At 38.9% G+C, this 22,407-nt stretch overlaps 1 protein-coding gene across 8 annotated transcripts in view; it reads right to left on the bottom strand.

Moving 5' to 3' along the window:
- PLGRKT (plasminogen receptor with a C-terminal lysine) overlaps nucleotides 1–22,407 on the bottom strand; it is a 57,872-nt gene that overhangs the window by 12,070 nt on the left and 23,395 nt on the right. For 6 of the 8 annotated variants that reach the window (XM_089912539.1, XM_030763796.2, XM_030763798.2 and 3 more), the window contains 2 exons: nucleotides 850–980; nucleotides 168–277 (listed from right to left, as the gene is read on the bottom strand). In XM_089912539.1, the coding sequence (XP_089768665.1) occupies nucleotides 168–277; nucleotides 850–980 (241 nt within the window). Of the gene's footprint in view, nucleotides 1–167; nucleotides 278–849; nucleotides 981–11,824; nucleotides 19,119–19,174; nucleotides 19,292–22,407 lie in introns of those variants that run through there. The other 2 variants (XM_089912541.1, XM_089912540.1) reach the window with 2 other exon arrangements.

The following is a 22,407-nucleotide window of genomic DNA, read 5'->3' as shown; positions in this document are numbered from 1 at the left end:
ACTCCAGCATACCACTATGTGAGAGGGGGCAGAAATATCGGTCATTGGTAGCTCAGGGAGAGTCTTGTCAGAATTTTCATAAGTCAAGGGGGTGTGAGGAGTGGATCCTGGAACCAGGAAATGCATCAGAAATTAAGACTCTGGTCTAAGACTTATCAAAGACTTACCTTTCATTCTTTGTATAAGGGTCCCGTAGCCCATGTCATACTGGTAGGTAAGGACAAAGCCTAATGGAACGATAGGTAAGAGGAAGGCAGGCTTCTTCTTTTTAATTGCTCTGATTCAAGAACAAAAAAGAATGAATATCAAGGAATAACCTGTAAATAAATATCTTTGTACTTGATGAAAGGAAATAAGTTATCTGCTTTTGGGAAGAATATCCTCCATTTCAGAAGTTACTTAATTCTTCTATGGAAATAGGATTTGCTTACCCATAATCCCTCAGCAGATTCTGCAGTTCTCGGGTAGGGTCTATGATTTGTTCATCTTTATTTGATGTTGAGGCTCAGATTACTCATTTAAAAAATATTTAAGTATTGATATCTATCCCTTAGGGACTGTGGAGATGAATTTGTAGAGACTTCCTTCTGTCTTGGTGCAAAGTCAGTCCTCTCTCTTACTTATAAAGTGGAGAAAAGTACAGAAGAAATCTAAGAAACTAAAGGAAGAATTAACTATTACTATCCTGGTTCTACAGAGTTACCGCCAAGGACTAAGCTATCAGGGTTACTTTGTTCGCCTATATGTGTACTATTTGGATCAAAGTCCTATCTTGGCCAACTTAATAATATGATCATGGCAGAGACAAAAAGAAGTAGAAGAAAATTTTAAAGTAAGTAGCAAATATACCCAGCTGTTAAAGAGACGGCTGCAATGCCAAAAAAAGTTCCAAAATATTTGAGGAATTCCCGAGACCAAGCAATCTGCATAGCCATTTGTCTTTCTCTCATTTCATTCTGCATCATTAGCTGCCTTTCCAGCTGAGGACAAAACAAAAGACAAAGTGTGGTTATTCATCTTTTGAATCCGAGCACAGAGTTAATAATTTGTTTTTCTAGTGGATTTTCTTTCTAGCTTTAATTCATGTTTTTTCTTTTTTTAATCTCAAGAGACTTTGACCAAAGTCCCTCTGGACTGCTATCCCCAACTGTAATCTTGGCAGTGAAATCTGGAATATATATGGAATAAGTATGATATTCTTCTTCAGCTCTTGTATGCATGTAGTCTGGAACGTTTATCCAAGCCCAAAATATATGTTCAGCTTACTATATGAAATGTGAGAAAAATATCCATGTGCCTTTAAATACAGAAACACTTTATTGGCCTTAATTACCATTTACACTGAAATCATTTTGTCTTCCAAAACCATCCAACTCCACACTGAAATTCATTTGAAGTATTGGGTCCATATTGCATCATAATATGATGGTAGAGGGGTATTATTTTGAGATATCAATAGAGATTTTTCTTTGCCACATTTTTCTTGTTGCCTTAAGTCCTTCACCACTTTAGTCAGTGCCTTTCACTGCCTTAGAACAGAAAGCAGATACAGCGCAGAACACAGGAGACTGTATTTCTGAATGGATTTTTTAGAAAATACATAGGAGAAGCAACAGTCTGAAAGCCCAAGCCCATTATTTTGAAAGAGTTAGATTCTTGAGAGAGAAAAGAGCTCTTTTTAAATTCTCAAATCTTGGCACTGTGTATCATTAGCAAAGCCTAGAGGATAGCAAGCATATAAACCATAGTGTGAGAGGAATGAGTAATAATGTGACTCAATTTTCCTTCCATGCCTTCTTTCTCCTGTGGGAAGGGACTGGAAGAGGAGAATGAGATTTTATGAAAAAAGATGGGGCTTGGCTCCGTGACCCCTCGTGGGGGTTGAAGCCCCAGGGGATGTGATGGATTTCGAATTTGAGAATCCTCAGACAGAGAGCACTTGTAGTTCTGCCTCCTGTCAAGAATTCTGGGAAGGGGCATCTGTCCGCTTGCCGATGCAGGGGACACAGGTTCGTGCCCCGGTCCGGGAAGATGCCACACGCCGCGGAGCGGCTGGGCCCGTGAGCCATGGCCGCTGAGCCTGCGTGCCCGGAGCCTGTGCTCTGCAACGGGAGAGGCCACAACAGTGAGAGGCCCGCGTACCGCAAAAAAAAAAAAAAAAAAAAGAATAAAAGTAAAGTAAAGCAGAAATGGTTGCAGAGCAGATCTAGGCTTATAGAAGAAGGCCTGAGAGAGGCCACCCCAGTCTCCCTCAGTTGCCAAGGGTTGTGGATAAAGTCTGCAAGGTTCCCAGGTCAACCTGGATAGGGTCATAGAAGGTAGCTGATAACTGAAAGCATGTGGCTTACCAGAGAGTCACCAAAGCCTAGGGCCCAGGAACCCAATAATAGACACTTGGGTAAAAACTAAGGATATTCAGAAACTCTGAATACCCTAACTTTACTTATCTATAAATCTGAAACTATTCTAAAATTTAAGTTTAGTTTTTTAAATGGTTATAAACAAATCTTATATTCTAGGTCTCTACTCTCTACCAATAAGAATAGAAGCAATCATCTCCATATATCATAGAGAAACTGTGAAAATCAGCAAGACTATATCTGCAATAAACTAAGTCTAGAGTTGAAAAAAAATCCATGCAGACCCTCTCTTTCATGGGCAAAAAATCCTGATGAAGGACATCATTGAGCTATAATGCTAATTATCAATTAAAACTTTATTAATTACCACATACTTTATAAAATAGTATTTAAAGTCACAGGTCTAGGTCCAAATACATTTTAAAATTCAAATTAATAAATTTTATCACCAAACTTTTTCAATAGCCATAAAGGGATAATTACATTAATGTAATTATTAATTTACCAGTAATAGGCATTATTTAACTAAATGTACATTCATTTTCACCCTTCTTCCCCAAATATTGACACTAATAACAAGAGCAAAAGAGAACATGTACAGTAAGTTTCTGTAACAGTCTTTAACCCAAATCATAAATATAAAATTCTTTATCCTATTTTAAAAGAATTTTACACCTTTTTATAATAATTATTTTCCTATCTCTGTTACTTTTGATACTGCTTTATAGGACAATTTGAAATTAAAATGTTCCTCATTATGACTTCAGACTAAGATGATTTTACAGGCTTATCTGGTACTAGTTTAACAATTACAGAGCGACAATTAATTTTAAAGAGAATATAATAAAAGGGAGCTAGCTTATTAAAAATTATTGTTCAGGGCGCAGTGGTTAAGAATCCGCCTTCCAATGCAGGGGACATGGGTTCAATCCCAGGTCCGGGAAGACCTCACATGCCACAGAGCAACTAAGCCCGTGCACCACAATTACTGAGCCTGTGCTCTAGAGCCCGCAAGCCACAACTACTGAGCCCGCGTGCCACAACTACTGAAGCCTGCGTGCCTAGAGCCTGAAGCCCACACACCTAGAGCCCGTGCTCTGCAACAAGAGAAGCCACCGCAATGCGAAGCCCGCGCACCGCAACCAAGAGTAGCCCCCACTCGCTGCAACTAGAGAAAGCCTGCACGCAGCAGCAAAAACCCAACGCAGCCAAAAGTAAATAAGAAATGAATTAATTTAAAAAATCATCATAGCATTTCTTTAAAAAAAAATATTGTTCATAGTAGGAGAAACCACATTCTGACCACCTTCATAAAACTGTTACATCCACTCTTTCTTGTGTATTTTAACTCCTCAAATTTTTTGTTTTAAAAATACTAAGGGCAGCCACAAAATTACTGACCTCAGTAATTTGTCAATCTTTTGAGTCTCAGAAGGGGCAACTATGTAAAGATCCACAGACCATTTAATACGTTTCCCTTTAATACAATCTTAAAATGATTAAATTTCATGTGGACACATAGAACATTTTCACAGCACAAAAAAGGCAATGACATTGTCCTATAAATTATCTTCATTGTAGTTTTAATTTTTTATTAATTAGAGCCTTTCCTATTTTTGAGAAATAATTAGGCCAACCTTGAAAAAAAGTCCGTATACTTCTGTGTTTTTAGTTTCCAACAGTCTTTTAACTTATGCATAATATATTCACATGTAATAGAAAAGTTGTCTTTTTATTTGCTTAACTGGACAATGCCAAAAAGCGATTCTGCATGTTTTGTTACAAAAGAAATTTTGTTTTTATCGGAAATGAATATTTTATATTTGTCTATGCCTTTTTTAAATTAACAGAGACATTATTGATACCTTCTAAACTAAAAGCAAAATCAGAATTTCAGGTAAACAAACCATAAAGATCATTAAAATAAAGCAACCATAATGAAAGCTGTGACAAGTGGCATTTAACTTTAACTTGCTCTACAGATGTTTTAAATGTTCAACATCCAGTAAGTAGTTTGGGAAGAATCTGGAATGGGAAATGAATAACAAATTGAAGCTTTTTAAAAATAAGTCCAGGGCTTCCCTGGTGGCACAGTGGTTGAGAGTCTCCCTGCCAATGCAGGGGACACGGATTCGAGCCCTGGTCTGGGAAGGTCCCACATGCCGCGGAGCAACTAGGCCCGTGAGCAACAACTACTGAGCCTGCATGTCTGGAGCCTGTGGTCCACAACAAGAGAGGCCGCGATAGTGAGAGGCCTGCACACCGCGATGAAGAGTGGCCCCCGCTCACCGCAACTAGAGAAAACCCTCGCACAGAGACGAGGACCCAACACAGCCAAAAATAAATAGATTTTAAAATAAGTCCATTGTTTAATCAATGATTTATGAAAATAATTGAAAATTTAAAAATTGAAGTATTATTCAGAAGCTTAAAAGCTTTGGTTACAGCATCTTGTTACACACCTTCCAATAAAGATTACAACACAATTAAATCCACTCTTACTCTCAGATGTTTGTAAACAATAAGGTCACCCTATGTAAAAACTAAGAATTCCAGTTTGGCAAAAGCCCTTTATATTACTTATGGATTCTAAAATATATGGACTTTCTCCAGCAAGATCAGAAGATGCTGACAAGATGAGTAGAGCCTGGGAAAGAACGAAAGATCAATGACGTTCTCGTCCGTTATCTAAAATTCTGTAAAGACATAGCTGCTAACAGTGTCTGGTACATTATAAATGCCATTAACTGAAGTTGAAGACAATTCCAGAACTTAAGTAAAAAACAATAATAAGTGTATTTTCTTTTATCCTGGATTTCCTCATTTTAAAGAGTACATATTTCTTACTTTGATAATTAACGTTCCTCTATGTCAATCCTAGCTGTGCACAAAGCTAAGACCTCTATTCTATAATACTTAGAACAAAAAATCTTAGAAACAAAATATGCTTCAAAAATAAAATTAGAAAATCATTAAGATATTGTAAGATGCTTACTTCTACTTTATTGTGGCAGCTGATACGCTGATAGAAATAATAATGTGGCTCACCAGGTGCTAAGCACTGTACTTAATTTACATATATTGACTTTCCTGCAAAACCCTATGAGGCTGGTCTATGAGTTGAAGATAATGGAATCCACTCCAATTAGTAATTTAAACAGAATGGGAATTATTGCAAGGTATTTGGCAGGTTAAGAATTTCTAGGGGAGCCATGGAAGTTAGTTTGTGTCCTATACTATCAGGAATAACATAGCAGGGAGAAATGCTCAGCCAGAACAGGGGACTCTCCTATGGGAACCCCACAGCTACTGCCTTCTGTCATAGATGCTCAGAACCAAATACTGAAATTCCACCTCCACATTCCCAAATGTCAGTCAGCTCCACTACAGTGATTACAAGAAGATCCAACATCTTCTAGAAGCTTTATACTGCCCATGTCCACCTCCCAGGTTTCCTTCAGGTGTGCCTAGATGGCAGAACCATGTCAGATGTGAAACCCAGCTGCAAGAGTCTGAGAAATCTGCCTCTGGCTTTCCAGCCTCTGTTGCCATAAGGGAGTTGGATGGAATGGAAGCTGAGCAGAGGATGTATTGACTCAGTTTACAGTTGAGGAAGCTGAGGATCAGAGTTCAATTGATTTTCCCTGTGGCCTCAGTTATCAAATGGCAGATCTAGGATTCAAACTCAGGCCTGCCTGTTCCAAGGCCCAACCTTGCAGTCTACTCTCAGTACACTGGCAGTAATCAAGTCAATGTGGAAAATGGGAGTAAAGCAGGCAGGGTATGTCGTTACCATCTGAAAAGCCTTTGGCCTTCTATTATAATTAATACAAGAATTTTAAAAAGACACTGCGTAATGAGCTCTAAATTTACGGGGGTACAGGCTGACCTGAATTACTCTGTTTAATTCCCCTTAAAAGAGCCTCTCTACACACTGTCTCTGATTTTATGCCCCCATCCCTGTAGTGATTTCAGTGACCAGCACTCTCTGAATGTGAGCCTCCTAAGGCCCCTGTGACCTCCTCCTCGTTGTCATATCTAATTTCTCAGAGAACTGGGGGCAACCACCACATCCAAATAATGACCATGGCCTGGAGACTTGATTTCTAAACATTTCTTGAGATGTGGCCTCTCCTACGCTGTTGTGCAAGCGTGGGTTTGGGGCTCAGGCCAAGGGCCCTGGGAGAGAACAAGGCCAGCCCGTGGCTCTATAAGGAAACTAGTGTCTGTGCTCAAGGTGAGGGCAGAACAGGAAGCTAAGGAAGTTCTGAAAAGTCAAGACCTGCTCCCCTTCCATAAATGAAATACAAAGGGGAAAGGCAACTCCTAAAAACACAGAGGTACTAGAACCTTTTCCAGAGAAGGTCCTTCAAATCCTTTATTTGTTTACTTTCCCCTAGAATTTTTTTCTCATCCACCTCCTCTTGGTCTTCTCAGCTCCTGGTGATATTATCACTTTCCAGGATCCAACTACCACTTCTTGCTGATGACGTCTGAATTCTAAATCTCTACCCTGGAGCTCTTTTCAGTGGTATATTGTGTTTCCAACTGTCTTCTGAGCATCTCCACGGGGAGATAGACAGCCAAGTCCTACCTAGATGTCTCTGCACACCTCTTAAATCCAGCCTTCTTCCTGCTGTTCCTGCTCCAGCTCAGAGCATCATTACCCATCAACAAAAGCACTATATTACCACCAATCTGTCTCTATCCTAGTTTCTTCTCCCTCCAATCCATCTTTTATATGGCTCTCTCTATATTTATTTACATTTCTATTCCTATCTCAAAAGCAATCTCATGTTACTTTCCTGCTTAAAAAATTTTACTGGTTCTTTAATTCCTAGACATGACATGGCCTTTAAAAATCCTATTCCAATTTAACTCTTGGGCTTCATGTCCTGCCAGTCTTCCCCTAGACCACAGCCAGCAATCCTTACCCAGACTAGGAAGGTTCATCTTTCCACAGCTTTTTGCTCATAGAAAGAGACAGACATTGGAGTCACTTGGACTGGGTTCAAATTGTAGTTCTGTCACTAACTTGCTATGTGATTGTGCACAAGCCCCCTAAATGTCTTGACTCCAATTTCACTATCTCTAGGAACAACATAGTTACCTTACAGGGATGCTCTCCTAAAGAAGATGGCATATTTGAAAGGGAGTTTTGCACCGCAGGCATTGGAATGTTGTTAGCCCCTCTGTCTTGCTTTCTCCTCTTGTCTCCTGTTCCAATGGTTACCTAGACTTAGAGCCTTTTTCCTTCACTATCTTCCCTCTCTCTTTCTAGGACAGTTCACCTGTTTTCTGACTTCAAAGTTTCTCTTTGCTGAAGATGCCCACATCTCTATCCAGAGCCCCATCAACTCAATGGGCAATGCTGCCAGCTGCAGCTGGCTGACTTGTGTTCCTGGTACTACACTGAATTCAGCACTCCCTGCACTGTGACTGTTAGTTCCCCCAGACCAGCCCCCCTGCCAGCTCCTTGTACTCCTCAGAAGCTCCATGATTCTCCCAGAGGAATGAAAACTTTGGTTTCCATCTTCAACTCACTCTTCTTAACTCCCCACGTATCTAGTTAGTCCAGAAATTCTACCACCAGCTTTTTCTCTGAAATCTCCCCTTTTCTCTATTCTTGCTGCCTCCCCTGAAATCCAAATCCCTATCACCTTAGACTTTGGGTACTGCAATGGCCCCATGTTATCCTTATATGTCTAGCCTGTGGTATAGATCTATTAACAAAAAAGCACTGTGGCCCAGAAGTTAATACTATGGACACTGGAGCCAGACTGCCTGAAACTGAAGCCTGGCTCCACCACTTGCAAGCTGTGTAGCTTCTGGCAAGTTCTTGCATCTCTCTGTGCCTCAGTTTTCTTATCTGTAAAACAGGGCAAATGACAATGCCTACCTTAAAAGGTTGTTGTAAGGATTAAATGAGCAAATACATGTTAAGGTCTTAGAGCAGAGCTTTAATAAAGATTCAATAAAAGTTAGCTGCTATTATTTGCCTCGAAAATAGACATAAGATTGCAAGATTATTTTAAAATATTTTAAATTAAATAAAATAAAAAGTTCTGCTCCTGTCATTCCCCTGCTCAAAAACTTCTAAAACTTCTATTTTCTGCTACATCATGTATAAATGCTCTACTCAGCTTTCTGAGCCCTCTGGACCAGATCTGTGCCTCACCTCATTTTCTACTGTAGCCCTTCCCAGCTTTGGTCGGGTGGACTTCCTGCAGTTTTCCAAATGTGGCTCTATCTGACTCTTCCTGGCCTTGTGACCTTAGGTGAGTCACGGCATGTCTAAACAGCCTGTTTTCTCATCTGTAAAGTGGGGATAATAACAGTACCTTCCTGGTGGGATTTTTTTTTTTTATGAGACTAAAAAGGAATTAGAGCATCTTTTTTTTAACATGCCTGTAATTGTTGAGGGAGAGCAGGCTTGTATGGGAAAAGCAGCAGCAGTCTACATAGTGTCAATCAGAAATACATTTCTGTAAATCTTGAAGCCTAGGGAGGTAAAAATACGTTTCAGGAGAAAAAGACAAAGTTTCCACAGAAATGAACATAGTATCCTTAAAGGCTAATGGTTATTGAGTCATTTACTCTTTATAACAGTATGTTTGGCAGGTGTCACTAATATCCCATTTTTCCAGATGAGAAAACTGGTGGTAAGAATGATTAAGTAACTTGCCAGTGCCTGTAGCTCTCGTACATCCTGGGTGTTTCTTTTACTTCTTAGTAATACTACTTAACACCTTTTATAATAATAGCCAGGAAATTAATAAAGTACTTATTTTCAGAATACAAGCCAAGGCAAAAGAGAAGTAAAACAAAAAGACAAAACTAAACCCCAGTGAATACAACTGTGACCATGTAGAACATTCTTTAATTAGTTTCACTTCTATCTTCTCAATGAGTTGTGTGTGCTTCTGACCCTACATTTCAGTATCCATGGAATCCCCAAAACTAGACGTTCTTTTTTTTTTTTTTTTCGGTACGTGGGCCTCGCACTGTTGTGGCCTCTCCCGTTGTGGCCTCTCCCGTTGTGGAGCACAGGCTCCGGACGCGCAGGCTCAGCGGCCATGGCTCACGGGCCCAGCCGCTCCGCAGCATGTGGGATCTTCCCGGACCGGGGCACAAACCCGTGTCCCCTGCATCGGCAGGCGGACTCTCAACCACTGTGCCACCAGGGAAGCCCCTAGAGGTTCTTTTTAATCCCATAAAAAAGTATTTCTGTACTTTGATGTGCTTTTCTTACATTCATAAGTAATATAAAATAATTCTTCTAAAATGCTTCAGAAGATGAGGAAACCAAAGCAAGAAATAAGAGGGATTAAAAGCATTGTTGAACAAAGGACCTTCCACCTAGATGACAGGAATTTTTTAAAAATTTGCTTGACAAACTGATTCGAAAAGTCCCTTGGAGGAGAAACGTCCTACAACATGGATGAACCCCGAAAATATTATGCTAAGGAAAGAAGCCAGACACAAAAGACCACAAATTGTATGATTCCACTTCTGTGAAATGTCCAGAAAAGGCAAATCTATGGAGACAAAAAGTAGATTAATGATTTCCTGGGTCTGGAGTTGGGATCAAAGATTTACTATACTTGAGCACAAGTGAACTTTTGGGGATGATGGAAATGTTCTAAAACTGGATTATGGTGATGGTTGTACAACTCTATAAAAATACTAAAAATCATTGAATTGTACCCACACAATGTGTACCCCTACAGTTTTAGAGTATGTGAATTACTCAATAAAGATGTTTAAAAAATAGAAGTGGGACAGAGTAGCCTTTCAGCATCAGTAAGTAACAGCATGCGTTTATTTTAAATCATTAACAAAAATGATGATGCTTTGTGGTGATATAGCTGCCTGACCACACAATTATTCCTGTCTTAGTGAGGTTTTTCATGTTCCGCTCTCAAGAACTGTTCAGAAACATCTGAGCCACTTGGTAAGGAATAACTCTATTCAGATGCAAAGACTTTATAAATCATTTTATAATAATATATTCCATCTTTATATTTATCAAAGAGGGAAGAAAAAACTTTTTAGCATTATATACGTAGTCCTTTTCATAAATAATTAGTTTTAAGCTTTATATTCCATACATTTTCTATTTTCATACTAAAATACACCACCAAAATTTTCCTTGCAATGTCAGGAGGCGGGGAGGATATTGTTTTTTTCTCTGTAAATGTTTCTATTTTCTCTTCAAGCATTCCTATCCCTAATACTCATATCACCCTCTCTGGGTATTAGACCTTATTTGCCCTAAAGAGGTGCAATATATACCACAGCAAATTTTTGGTTAAAAGGGTGGGTTGAGCCGATCCATCTTACTTGAAAACATTGCTCAAATGTCGGCTCATCACCAGTTTTGCAAGCTATTTTGGGAGCTCAGCTTAGATGGCTGTTAATCTAGAGATTCTTTTATTTAGAGGAAAATACATTTATACAGCAGCTAAAATCAGAATCTAGTTAACACTGGAAGGTTAACCTAGTGATATAATAATTGTTAATGGGAAGAATTTGTGGGGCAAGTCATTTCCAATTCTAATTAATTTTAGGCAAGCCTTTAAATTAGAAATTTATTTAAACCTGATTGCAATATGAAAACAAAAGTAGATTGTGGAAAGAATTCATTATTTAGTTATCCGTTTCTGGGAAAAGATACTTCTGATAATTCATGTTCACATGAATTTAAAAATAAAATATCATCTCACTATTATAAGAAAATAATCATTAATTCCTGAAATGGAAAAACATGTTATTTTTACATGTTGTCCTGTTCTGATTTGTATGGATCTCAGAGTTCTGCAGAAAGGTGAGCCTGACCCAGTCAAGACCAATAAGTCTTAGATTTGCTGCTGTTTAATCCCTGTAGTGACACTCATTTCTTTTCAAATACAATGCTAAATAAAAACCTAAACTAAATAGCCACAGATAGGGAGAGAGAAGTCAAACTGAGAAATAAACATAAATGTAATTAGAGTTTTATGTCATAAGGTTTTTTGTGCTATAAACGTTTTCACACAGGCTTTTTGTAAACATAAATTTTTTTTAGTGGCTTTTTAAAATTTTTATTTTATTTTGGAGTATAATTGATTTACAGTGTTGTGTTAGTTTCAGATGTACAGCAAAATGATTCAGTGTCATATATATATGTTTTTTCAGATTCTTTTCCCATTTAGGTTATTACAGAATATTGAGTTGACTTCCCTGTGCTATACAACAGGTCCTTGTTGATTATCTATTTTATATATAGTAGTGTATATATGTTAATCCCAAACTTCTAATTTATCCCTCCTCACCACCTTTCCCCTTTGGTAACTATAAGTTTGTTTTCTAAGTTTGTGGGTCTGTTTCTGTTTTGTAAATGAGTTCGTTTGTATCATTTTTTTAGATTTCACATACAAATGGACAAATATCATATGATATTTATCTTTTTCTGTCTGACTTACTTCTCTAGGTCCATCCATGTTGCTGTTAATGGCATTATTTCATTCTTCTTTATGGCTGAATAATATTCCATTGTATATATGTACCACATCTTCTTTATCCATTCCTCTGTTGAGGGACATTTTAGGTCACTTCAATGTCTTGACTATTGTAAATAGTGCTACAATGAATATTGAAGTGCATGTATCTTTTTTGAATATATGCCCAGGAGTGGGATTGCTGGATAATATGGTACCTCTATTTTTAGTTTTTTAAGGAACCTCCATACTGTTCTCCATAGTGGCTGTACCAATTTACATTCCGACCAACAGTGCAAGAGGGTTCCCTTTTCTCCACACCCTCTCTAGCATTTATTGTTTGTAGACTTTTTAATGATGGCCATTCTGTAGTTCTGATTTGCATTTCTCTAATAATTAGCGATGTAGTGAATCTTTTCATGTGCTTTTTGGCCATCTGTATGTCTTCTTTGGAGAAATGCCTCTTTAGACCTGCCCATTTTTTGACTGAGTTGTTATTTTGATATTGAGCTGAATGAGCTGTTTGTATATTTTGGAGATTAATCCCTTGTCAGTCACATCATTTGCAAGTATTTTCTCCCATTCTGTAGGTTGTCTTTTCATTTTGTTTACGGTTTCCATTGCTGTGCAAAAGCTTTTAAGTTTAATTAGGTCCCATTTGTTTATTTTTGTTTTTATTTTCATTACTCTAGGAAGTGGATCAAAAAAGATATTTCCATAATTTATGTCAAAGAATGTTCTGCCTATATTTTCCTGTAAGAGTTTTATAGTATCCAGTCTTACGTTTAGTTTTATAGTATCCAGTCTTACGTTTAGGTCTTCAATCCATTTTGAGTTTATTTTTGTGTATGGTGTTAGAGAATGTTCTAATTTCATTCTTTTTACATGTAGCTGTCTAGTTTTCTCAGCACTACTTATTGAAGAGACTGTCTTTTCTCCATTGTATATTCTTGACTCCTTTGTTGTAGATTAATTGACCATAGGTGCATGGGTTTATTTCTGGGCTTTCTATACTGTTCCATGATCTATATTTCTGAGACACATATTAATCAAATTGAAAAAAATTAAAGACAAAGAGAAAATATTAAAAGCCACAAGGGAAAAGCAACAAATAACATACAAGGAAATCCCCATAAGGTTATCAGCTGATTTTTCAGCAGAAACTCTATAGGCCAGAAGGGAGTGGAACAATATATTTAAGGTGATGAAAGGGAAAAATGTACAATGAAGAATACTCTACCCAGCAAGGGTCTCATTCAGATTTGAATGAGAAATCAAAACCTTTATAGACAAGCAAAAGCTAAGAGAATTCAGCACCACCAAACCAGATTTACAACAAATGCTAAAGGAATTTCTCAAGGCAAAAAAGAAAAGGCCACAAATAGAAAACAAGAAACTTATGAATGGGAAAGCTCACCAGTAAAGACAAACATACAGTAAAGGTAGGAAGTCATCCACACACAAATATGATATCAATAGGAGCAATCGTGAGAAGAGGAGAGCACAAATGCAAGATTTTGGAAATGCATTTGATATTAAAAGAACAGCAACTTAAAACAACCTTGTATATATATAGACTGCTATATCAAAACCTCATGGTAACCACAAACCAAAAATCTACAATAGATACACAACAAAAAAGAAAAAGCAACTGAAACACAACACTAAAGATAGTCATCAAATCACAAGAGAAGGGAACAAAGAGGAAGGGAAGAAAAAAGACCTACAAAAACAAATCCAAAACAATTAAAAAGATGACAATAAGAACATACATATCAATAATTACTTTAAATGTAAATGGATTAAATGCTCCAACCAAAAGACACAGACTGGCTGGATGGATACAAAAACAAGACTGGTACACATGCTGTCTACAAGAGACCCACTTCAGATCTAGGGACACATACAGACTGAAAGTGAGAGGATGGATAAAGGTATTCCATGCAAATGGAAATCAAAAGAAAGCTGGAGACGTAATACTCATATCAGACAAAACAGACTTTAAAATAAAGGCTGTTACAAGAGACAAAGAAAGACACTACATAATGATCAAGGGATCAATCCAAGAAGTTATAACAGTTGTAAATATATATGTACCCAACATAGGGGCACCTCAATATATAAGGCAAATGATAACAGCCATAAGATTTTCTTTTATAATCCTCCTGAATGTTTTATTTTCATAAGAAAGAGGTGCATTTTTTATTATGGGCTGTTTATTCACACTCACTTTCTTGCGATAAAAGTAAGCCTAATTTGATAACATTGATAAGCAAGCGAAGATAGGAAGTATTAAAAACAATAGTGGCTCAGTATTGGCCCTGGGTTGGGGAGCGGGGGAGCCACAGGAAAGTCAGAGTGGTAGAAAGGGAAAGGCACGAACTATCAGGAATGACACTTGCATCACTGACTCTTCAGTCTGGAAGAAGACAGTTAGTACTCCCTATCTTAAATCAAATAGAAAATTAATTCCAGGTGAATCAAAGCCCTGAATATACCAAATGAAGTGATAAATATATTATAAGGAAAATTTGGAGACTGCTTGTATAACCTTAGGAAGTCAAAGAGCTTTCCAAGGAAAACAGGAAACATGAAGGAAAAGATTAACAGATTTTATACACGAAAAATAAAAAAATTCACATACTGTACATACTTGTACGTTGTTGGTGGGAATGTACAGTGATGCAGCTGCTATGGAAAATGACATGGCAATTCCTTAAAAAAAATTACAGAATTACCATATGATCCAGTAATTCCACTTCTGGGTGTATACCCAAAAGCAATGGAAGCAGGGACTCGAGTAGACACTTACACACTCATGTTCACTGCAGTATTATTCCCAATACCCAAAAAGTAGAAGCAACTCAAATGGCCACCAACAGGTGAACGAATAAACAAAATGTGACATATACATGGAATATTATTCAGCTTTAAAAAGGAAGAAAATTCTAACACATGCTCCAACATGGAAGAAACTCAAGGACATTGTGCCAGTTGAAATAAGCAGATCATGAAATAACAAATATTACATAATTCTACTAATATGAGGTACCTATAGGAGTCAAATTCATAGAGACAGAAAGTAGAATGATGCATGCCAGGGGTTGGGGAGAGAGGGGAGTGGAGAGTTAGTGTTTGACGCATACAGAGTTTCAGTTGGGAAGGATGAAAATATTCTTAGAGTTGGATGGTAGTGATGGTTACACGAGAGAGGCACAGTGAAGGGGTTAAGAGTGTGGGCCTTGCAATCAGACTGCCTGCATTTGAGTCTGATTCCACCACTTATTAACACTGTGTCCTTGGGCAAGTCACTTAATCTCTCTGTACCTCAGTTTCTTCATCTGTAAAATACAGAAAATAATAATAACTACCTCATGGGGTTGTCTTGAGGACTACATTATTAAGGAGAATAGCATGTAGAAATAATACAACCATATGGTTGAATTTGGAAACATCTATTTTAAATGCACCTACCCCTTGATCTAGCAATTCCACTTTCAGGCTGAGTCAATACTTAATAAAAACTAGTTGTTTTTTCTGTTCTTCTTATCATCATCATCATTATTCCTATGCAGCTATATATTCTGATGTGGAAAAATCCTTCAGCCTAATATATATATATATATATATATATATATATATATATATATATATATATATGTATATATACATACATGGCTATATATGTATTTTTTGGCCTTTTTTTAACGTCTTTATTGGAGTATAATTGCTTTACAATAGTGTGTTACTTTCTGCTTTATAACAAAGTGAATCAGCTATACATATACATATATCCCCATATATATGTATTTTTTTTCCTGACATCTGTTTCTTCCCTTTCCCCCATCACCACTGCTTAATCTTAGTCTTCCCATGTCCTTCACCTATAATTATACTCTGGGTTCATTCTTTATGGGTAAAAAGAAGTTAGCTACCATACTGTGAAATTAAGGTCACATGGTAAGCCGACAACTGGGTCAGGAGAAGAAACTGCTGACCAGGTCCTGCTCACACAACCTCTCAATGATGAGCATGTCTGGGGTATCTAAGGAACAGCAAAGTAACTGGTGTAGCCACAGAGGAATGAGCAAGGGGGAAAGTGGTAGATGATGAGGTCAGAGAGGTGATGGCAAAGGGCTAGATCACCAAGGGCAGTGCTTCTCAGACATGCATGTGAATCACCTGGGGGATATATTAAAAGCAGATTCTGATTCAGTAGGACAGGGAGGGACACATGGTTCTGTATTTCTAACAAGCTCCAGTGTTGATGCTTTTAAAAAGTGGACCATATTTGAGAACAAGTCTTGTAGGCCTTTGCTGGAACTTCAGTAAAAACTGTGAGGAAGATGGGAAGCTGCTGGAGGGCTTTGAGCAAGAAGCTGTGTGATATGACATTTTAACGGATCAGTCTGACTTTGAAGAATATGATGTACCCAAGAGACATGAGCACATACGTTTACCACTCATAGCAGCAATATTCATAATAGACCCAAACTGGAATCAATCTAAATATCCATCAACAGTAGGATGGATACATAAATTATGGTATATTCATATAATGCAATACTACAAAGCATGGAAAAAGAATGAATTACTGCTACAACTAACAATGTGGATAAATCTTACAGACATGAATTTAAAAAAAAATGAAAAAGAGTACATACTGTATGATCCCATATATATGAAGCATTAAAAAGGCAAAACTAATTTTTGGAGGCAGAGGTCTGGATAGTGGTTGCTTTTAGCAGTGGAAGAGGCAGGAGGAAGCTTCCTGGGCTGGAAATATTCTATATATTGATCTGGATGGTAATTATATGGGTATAAACGTATGTAGAAATTCACTGAGCTCTGCACACAAGATTTGTGCACTTCCCTGTGTCTATGATATACTTCAAGAAAATAAGAAGTTGTAGGGGAGCAAGTGTAAAAACTGCAAAAGCAGCTGGGAGGCTGTAGCACTAATCCAAGCAAAAGGGGGGTTTGGAGTAGAGTGACAGCAGTGAAGGTGGTAAGTGGTTGGATTCTGGATATGTTTAGAATCTAGAGCTGAAAATCATTTTCTGATGGACTTGATAAAGGGATGTGAGAAAAAGGGAAGAGTAAGAGGCGATCCCAGGTTTGTAGCCTGACCACAGCATGGTGGTGCCACTTATGGAGATGGAGAAGCCTGCAGGATGATGAGCAGATTTGATGGATAAGAATGGGGTCAGAATGGGTGAGAATGAGGAATTGTGGTTTGCATATGTTAGTTTGAGATGTTTGTGGATATCCAGATGGATATGTCAAGTCAGCAGTCTGTAGTTACAGCCAAAGTCTCGGCTAGCAATAGAAATTTGAAGTCATCAGTTATATACGTGGTATTTGAAATTATGAGACTAGATGAGCTCCCCTAGGAAGTGAGTATAGATGGAGAAGAGAAGACAAGTGTGATCTGAGCCAGGGCCACTCCAGAAATATGCAGGAGTCAGGGAGAAGAGGAGGCAAAGGGGACTGAGCTGGTGTGGTCAGGGAAGTAGGAAGAGAACTAAGAGGTGTGTTTTCCCAGAAAGGAACTGAAGAATGTGTTTCAAGGAGGGAGTGATCAATGGTCAATTGTGTCAAGAGTTGCTGAGAAATTGAGTGTGATGAGGACTGAGATATTAATTATGTTGACTAGTAAACATCTGAAACTATGCCTGTCACATAGTTAAGTGTTCAAATATCATAGGCTATATGGAGAATATCATGGAGAATATACATTAAAACCTATATATATCAAATCATTGTTCTTGGCAGGAGATCATGTTTTGCAGTGAAGAAAATAAAAGTTCTTCAGAAATGAGCTCACGCTTCTACTCTTTCCCCTTGGCCCTTGAGGTTTTGGCTTAAGATGGGCAAGTGGAAAGGATCTTCTCCCCATTTGGAACAGCCCTAGGGAACTAGCCTAGCCTTCAGCCACCTCGGTCCTAGAGATCATAGAGAAATGAAGTGTTTTCTTGGCCTGTTCTGTAGTTTAAAGACTGCCCAAACTCATGAGGGAATATCCTGCTTCAGGGAAACAGGACTACCACGTATTCAAACTCCCCGTGCTTCAGTTTCCTCATCAACAAGATGGCACTAATTATCATGCCCATTTCATGATGTGTAACAAGGATTACAGGTATTAATATATACAAAAACCTTAGAACAGACCTTGGCACAAAGTAAGTGCTAAATAAACAGTAGACATTTATCACATTATCATAGTGATATCAATGTCCTCCAGCTAAAGAATACCAGGAACATACCTATAGTCAAAAAAAGTAGGATTCATGGACTTATTGCAGTAAAGAAGACACACTATGGGGAACTGTGGGGAGTCTCAGTGAGAAGGTATTAGAAAACGATTTATACCATCTGGACTTATGTCAAGTGATTTGGGGGAGGTTCAAAGATCATTTGGATGGGGTGCTACCAGGAAGTGGGAGTAATTCCATGATTGGAGATCTTAAGTCTTCTTATCGAGAAGGTGAAAGGAACCAAGCAGATCTAAGTGGTAAATAGTAAAGATGCAGTAGCACTCATATTAGTCAGGGTGGGGGCATACTTGGCCATTCTGCAGTTTGGACAATGTTCATATCTTTGTCTGTTTCCTGACATAATTACAGAGTGGTCTTGCCTGATGGTGGTGATCTGTGAAACTAATGTTCCACAGGAGAACACCATGGACTAGCTGATAGTGCCAGGTCAGCTCCTAGCTGTCAGTGGGATAGTTTTCTTCCTCATTCTGTGTAAAATGACATGTGCTTTGAGGGGGTGATCAAAAGACTTCAGGAAGGGCTTCCCTGGTGGCGCAGTGGTTGAGAGTCTGCCTGCCGATGCAAGGGACATGGGTTCGTGCCCCGGTCTGGGAAGATCCCACATGCTGCGGAGTGGCTTGGCCCATGAGCCATAGCCGCTGAGCCCGTGCGTCCGGAGCCTGTGCTTCGCAAAAAAAAAAAAAAAAAAAAAAAGACTTCAGGAAGACTTTCAATTTCCTCTGAAAACACCTGAGTCATGAGTCATCAAAGAGAACCCGGAGAGGTGGGCGCAGAGAGGGTAAACTGATCGAGGAGAACTCTGATTGCTTAGTCCTAGATGTGCCCATCATCTCTGCTTTGAGCTGCTCTCTGGAAACTCTCTGAAAAAGATAGAAAATTAGTGGGTGACTCGAGGTGAGCCCAGGGAGAAAACAGAAGGTGATGGGAGTTTGCTTCTGGCTCTTGGAGCGAAGAGATCCTGGCACATACTCCAGGATAAGATGGTGTTCTCCTAGGTGATCCAAAGCCATTATGAAGATGAAGTGGAGAAACTAGCTTCACAGTAAATAGGACTGACTTTCCCTGAGGGACTGAGCCCATGGGAACTCCCAGCCAGAATGTACATCTGGAAAACTGAAATGCCAAGGAGAAATATCAAGGAGGAGAAAGGGGCAAGGGTGAAGTTTTCAGGGGTCTGAAATGTAAACAACCAGGAAAGCTGTTGTAGTGTGGCCAGTAGCACTAAGAAGGAATCTTTTGGGTCAGATATTCATTGTCAAAACCCAGTGGAATCAGGGGACCCAATGCAAGCTGTCTAGAAGGTTCTGAAATCCTGGTGCCTGCCTTCATTCGACTCGGGCTAGGGGGGTGTTTCTGTTTAGAATCCCAGCAGTTGCCCACTCGTACGTAGTTAAGTCCTTGTTTATATTTTGCTTGCCTTTCTCCAAGTAAAATTATCCTGTAAAACCATGGATTGCCAGGGGTAGACCTGAACATGTGGACAGAATTAAGGCAGCCTGATGTTGGACCAATTTCAGAATCTGAAAATCACAGGAGAGGCCAAACAGAGTGGTGTCAGGCAGAGAGGGTCAAAGAAGCAGGCTGTGGAGCCTGGAGACCCTTCTTGCCTGGGCTGTATCCCCACAGGGTCCAAGGGCACAATGTGAATACTATTACATCATTCTCACCTTTACTCTACAATGTTTATTCTCTGTGGCATTACATGATTCACCAAATCAAGTTGGGGTCTGTGGCTCTGGAGCCAGAGAGACCAGATTATCAGCCTCCTTTGGTTACTAGTTATCTGATCTCAAGCATGGAACTCTACACCGCAGTTTCCTCAACCTATAAAATGCAACCAGTAATACCTCCCTTGCAAGGTTATTGTGAGACTTAGAGATAATATTTGTAAAAAGGCAGCCCAGGGTGTAGGAAACAAAGGATGATGATAGCCAGTCAGATCTACATCTCTGCTGCCTTCCACATCTCATGTTAAGTGGGAATATTTTCAGGGAGGAATTTTTAAATGTCTTCCAAATATAAAATGACTTAAAAAATCTATTGACTAACGTAATGCTCAACTGTCAGAAAAATTGTAACAAAGGGACATTTGTTCTTTTACACTACTAAGTCTCTCTACCCTAAATACCAAAGTAGCAAGATTTTCTAGGAACAGCAATTGAAGGATATATAGCATATCCTAATAGCCAGAAAAATAATTTGCTGAGCTGATGTTGGCCACAAAAGACCTTAAATTTGTCTCAGATGGTTAAATGTTTGTGTGTGCGTAAAGCATCATTAACTTTATCTAAAATCGTTGATTTGCGTAAACTCTGGATGAAGCAATATGATTTTGATTTGTGCTAAATCAAAATAAGATTACTTTCTTTGAAGCAATCGCAATTGATGACATTTGTTTACTCAGTGTAGAAAAGAAAATAGCCAAGATGTCTTAAAACATTGTCTGGGGGGAAAGGTTAAGATAAAAGAAGGAAGTCATAACCTACTGCAATACTAATTTTATCTAGATTATCATAGTATTTCTCATGAGGGTAGTATACTTTAGTTTTCTATTAGAAAATTCCACAGAAGTAGTTTGTCACATGTAGGAAACAAAAGATGTGCTGTTGGGCACAAAGGTGATGTCGCATTGACCAGTTCTTAGAGCTTTGGTCAGAAGCAGTGAGAAGCTGGTGTTGATTGAGCTCTGCCTTCTGTGCATCATCCTGTGATCAGTGGCACACATTTCTGAGATTGTCCTCCAGAGTCAAAGGCAGGGTCTGTGGCCTTGAAGCAAGAGTAAGGTTGGCCCTAAGCTGTCGAACCATGCAACAAAGCAGGCAGCCGCATAGGTGTTCTGGTATGTGCATTGATTTTTGTGCTTTGTCCTTCTCAGCTGTCCTCAATCTTTTAGCTAGCCAAGACACCCTGAAGCTGGTGACTTACTAGGTTCAGTATAAAATTTGGGGAAAGAAGGGTTGGTTGGAAAGCCTCACAGGTAATTTGGATACACCTCCCCCTTACCCACTGCTAACATGCTGAAGGGTGTGGGCATGTTCTCCTCAAGTGGGCAGTCCTAGGCCAACCTCCTTAGCTGCAAGGATGCTCAGAGGTGAGAAGTTGGCCTGGCCTGGACAGCACTGAACTCATTTCTTAGATTTATGACATTGGTACTATGATATCCAGAGGGGGAAAGGCAGCAAATCTCTTAGAACAACAATGCTGGGGAACTGGGGTTTAATCAAAATGAGACTTAAGCAGGCTGAACACTGTGGAATAAATCTCCTGATTTTTCCTTGCCTTTGGTTTTTTCCCATTTCTGTTTTAGACATGGCAATAACTGTTATATAATCTGCTTTCCTCAGGACTGCTCCAGAGAGGAATTCTTAGAATAAATTAAGTGACACTTGCCAAGTTGTTATAGATGCTTACAATAAAGATGATATCATAATTCAGATTAATTGCTTAGGGTTGATATGCTCATATAAATTAATTTTCATTGACAATAAGCCCCAGGAGAGTGTATTTCTTATTTCCACGGCTTATGCTAAATTTTATCTTAAAACTCCTGCTCACACTTCCTGTATCATTACTGTGCAATTACTACATAGATATTCATAAGCCAAACTGTTTAAGGTTAACTCACCTTCTCATATTAGGTAATTACCCTGGGCTTTTGTATATGTTTTGCGAAAAACTACTTGAAGCAGAAAGAGACAAGTATTGTTATGTAAAAGTGCAAATGCTGTAGTCAGACTCCCTGGTTTGAATCTTACTATATACACTATATACTGACTGTGTGACTTCAGGCAAGCTACTTAACCTCTCTGGGCTTCAGTTTCCTCAGCTATAAAATGGGAATAATAATTGATCTCCTTATTAGGTTATCATGAAATAAAATAAGAGAATACATAAAATGCTCAGAATAGTGGCTGGCATTTAGTAAGCACTCAGTAAAAATTAGCTATTAGTTTTATCGACATGTTTCTTTATTAAAATAATTCATGGATTTAAAAAATAATTTGCGGGCTTCCCTGGTGGCTCAGTGGTTAAGAATCTGCCTGCCAATGCAGGAGACACGGGTTCAAGCCCTGGTCTGGGAAGATCCCACATGCCACAGAGCAACTAAGCCCAAGCGCCACAACTACTGAGCCTGCGCTCTAGGGTCCACGAGCCACAACTACTGAGCCCGCGTGCCACAACTACTGAAGCCCATGTGCCTAGAGCCCATGCTCCACAACAAGAGAAGCCACAGCGATAAGCCTGTGCACCACAATGAAGAGTAGCCCCCGCTCACCGTAACTAGAGAAA

The sequence above is a fragment of the Delphinapterus leucas genome, chromosome 6 (assembly GCF_059928025.1).
Source record: "Delphinapterus leucas isolate spDelLeu-1000000601 "Yukka" chromosome 6, BTC_Dleu_Yukka2, whole genome shotgun sequence".
In the NCBI taxonomy this organism is placed as follows: domain Eukaryota; kingdom Metazoa; phylum Chordata; class Mammalia; order Artiodactyla; family Monodontidae; genus Delphinapterus; species Delphinapterus leucas.
The sequence above is the reverse complement of the archived record's forward strand: the minus strand, read 5'-3'. Positions and strand labels throughout refer to the sequence as shown.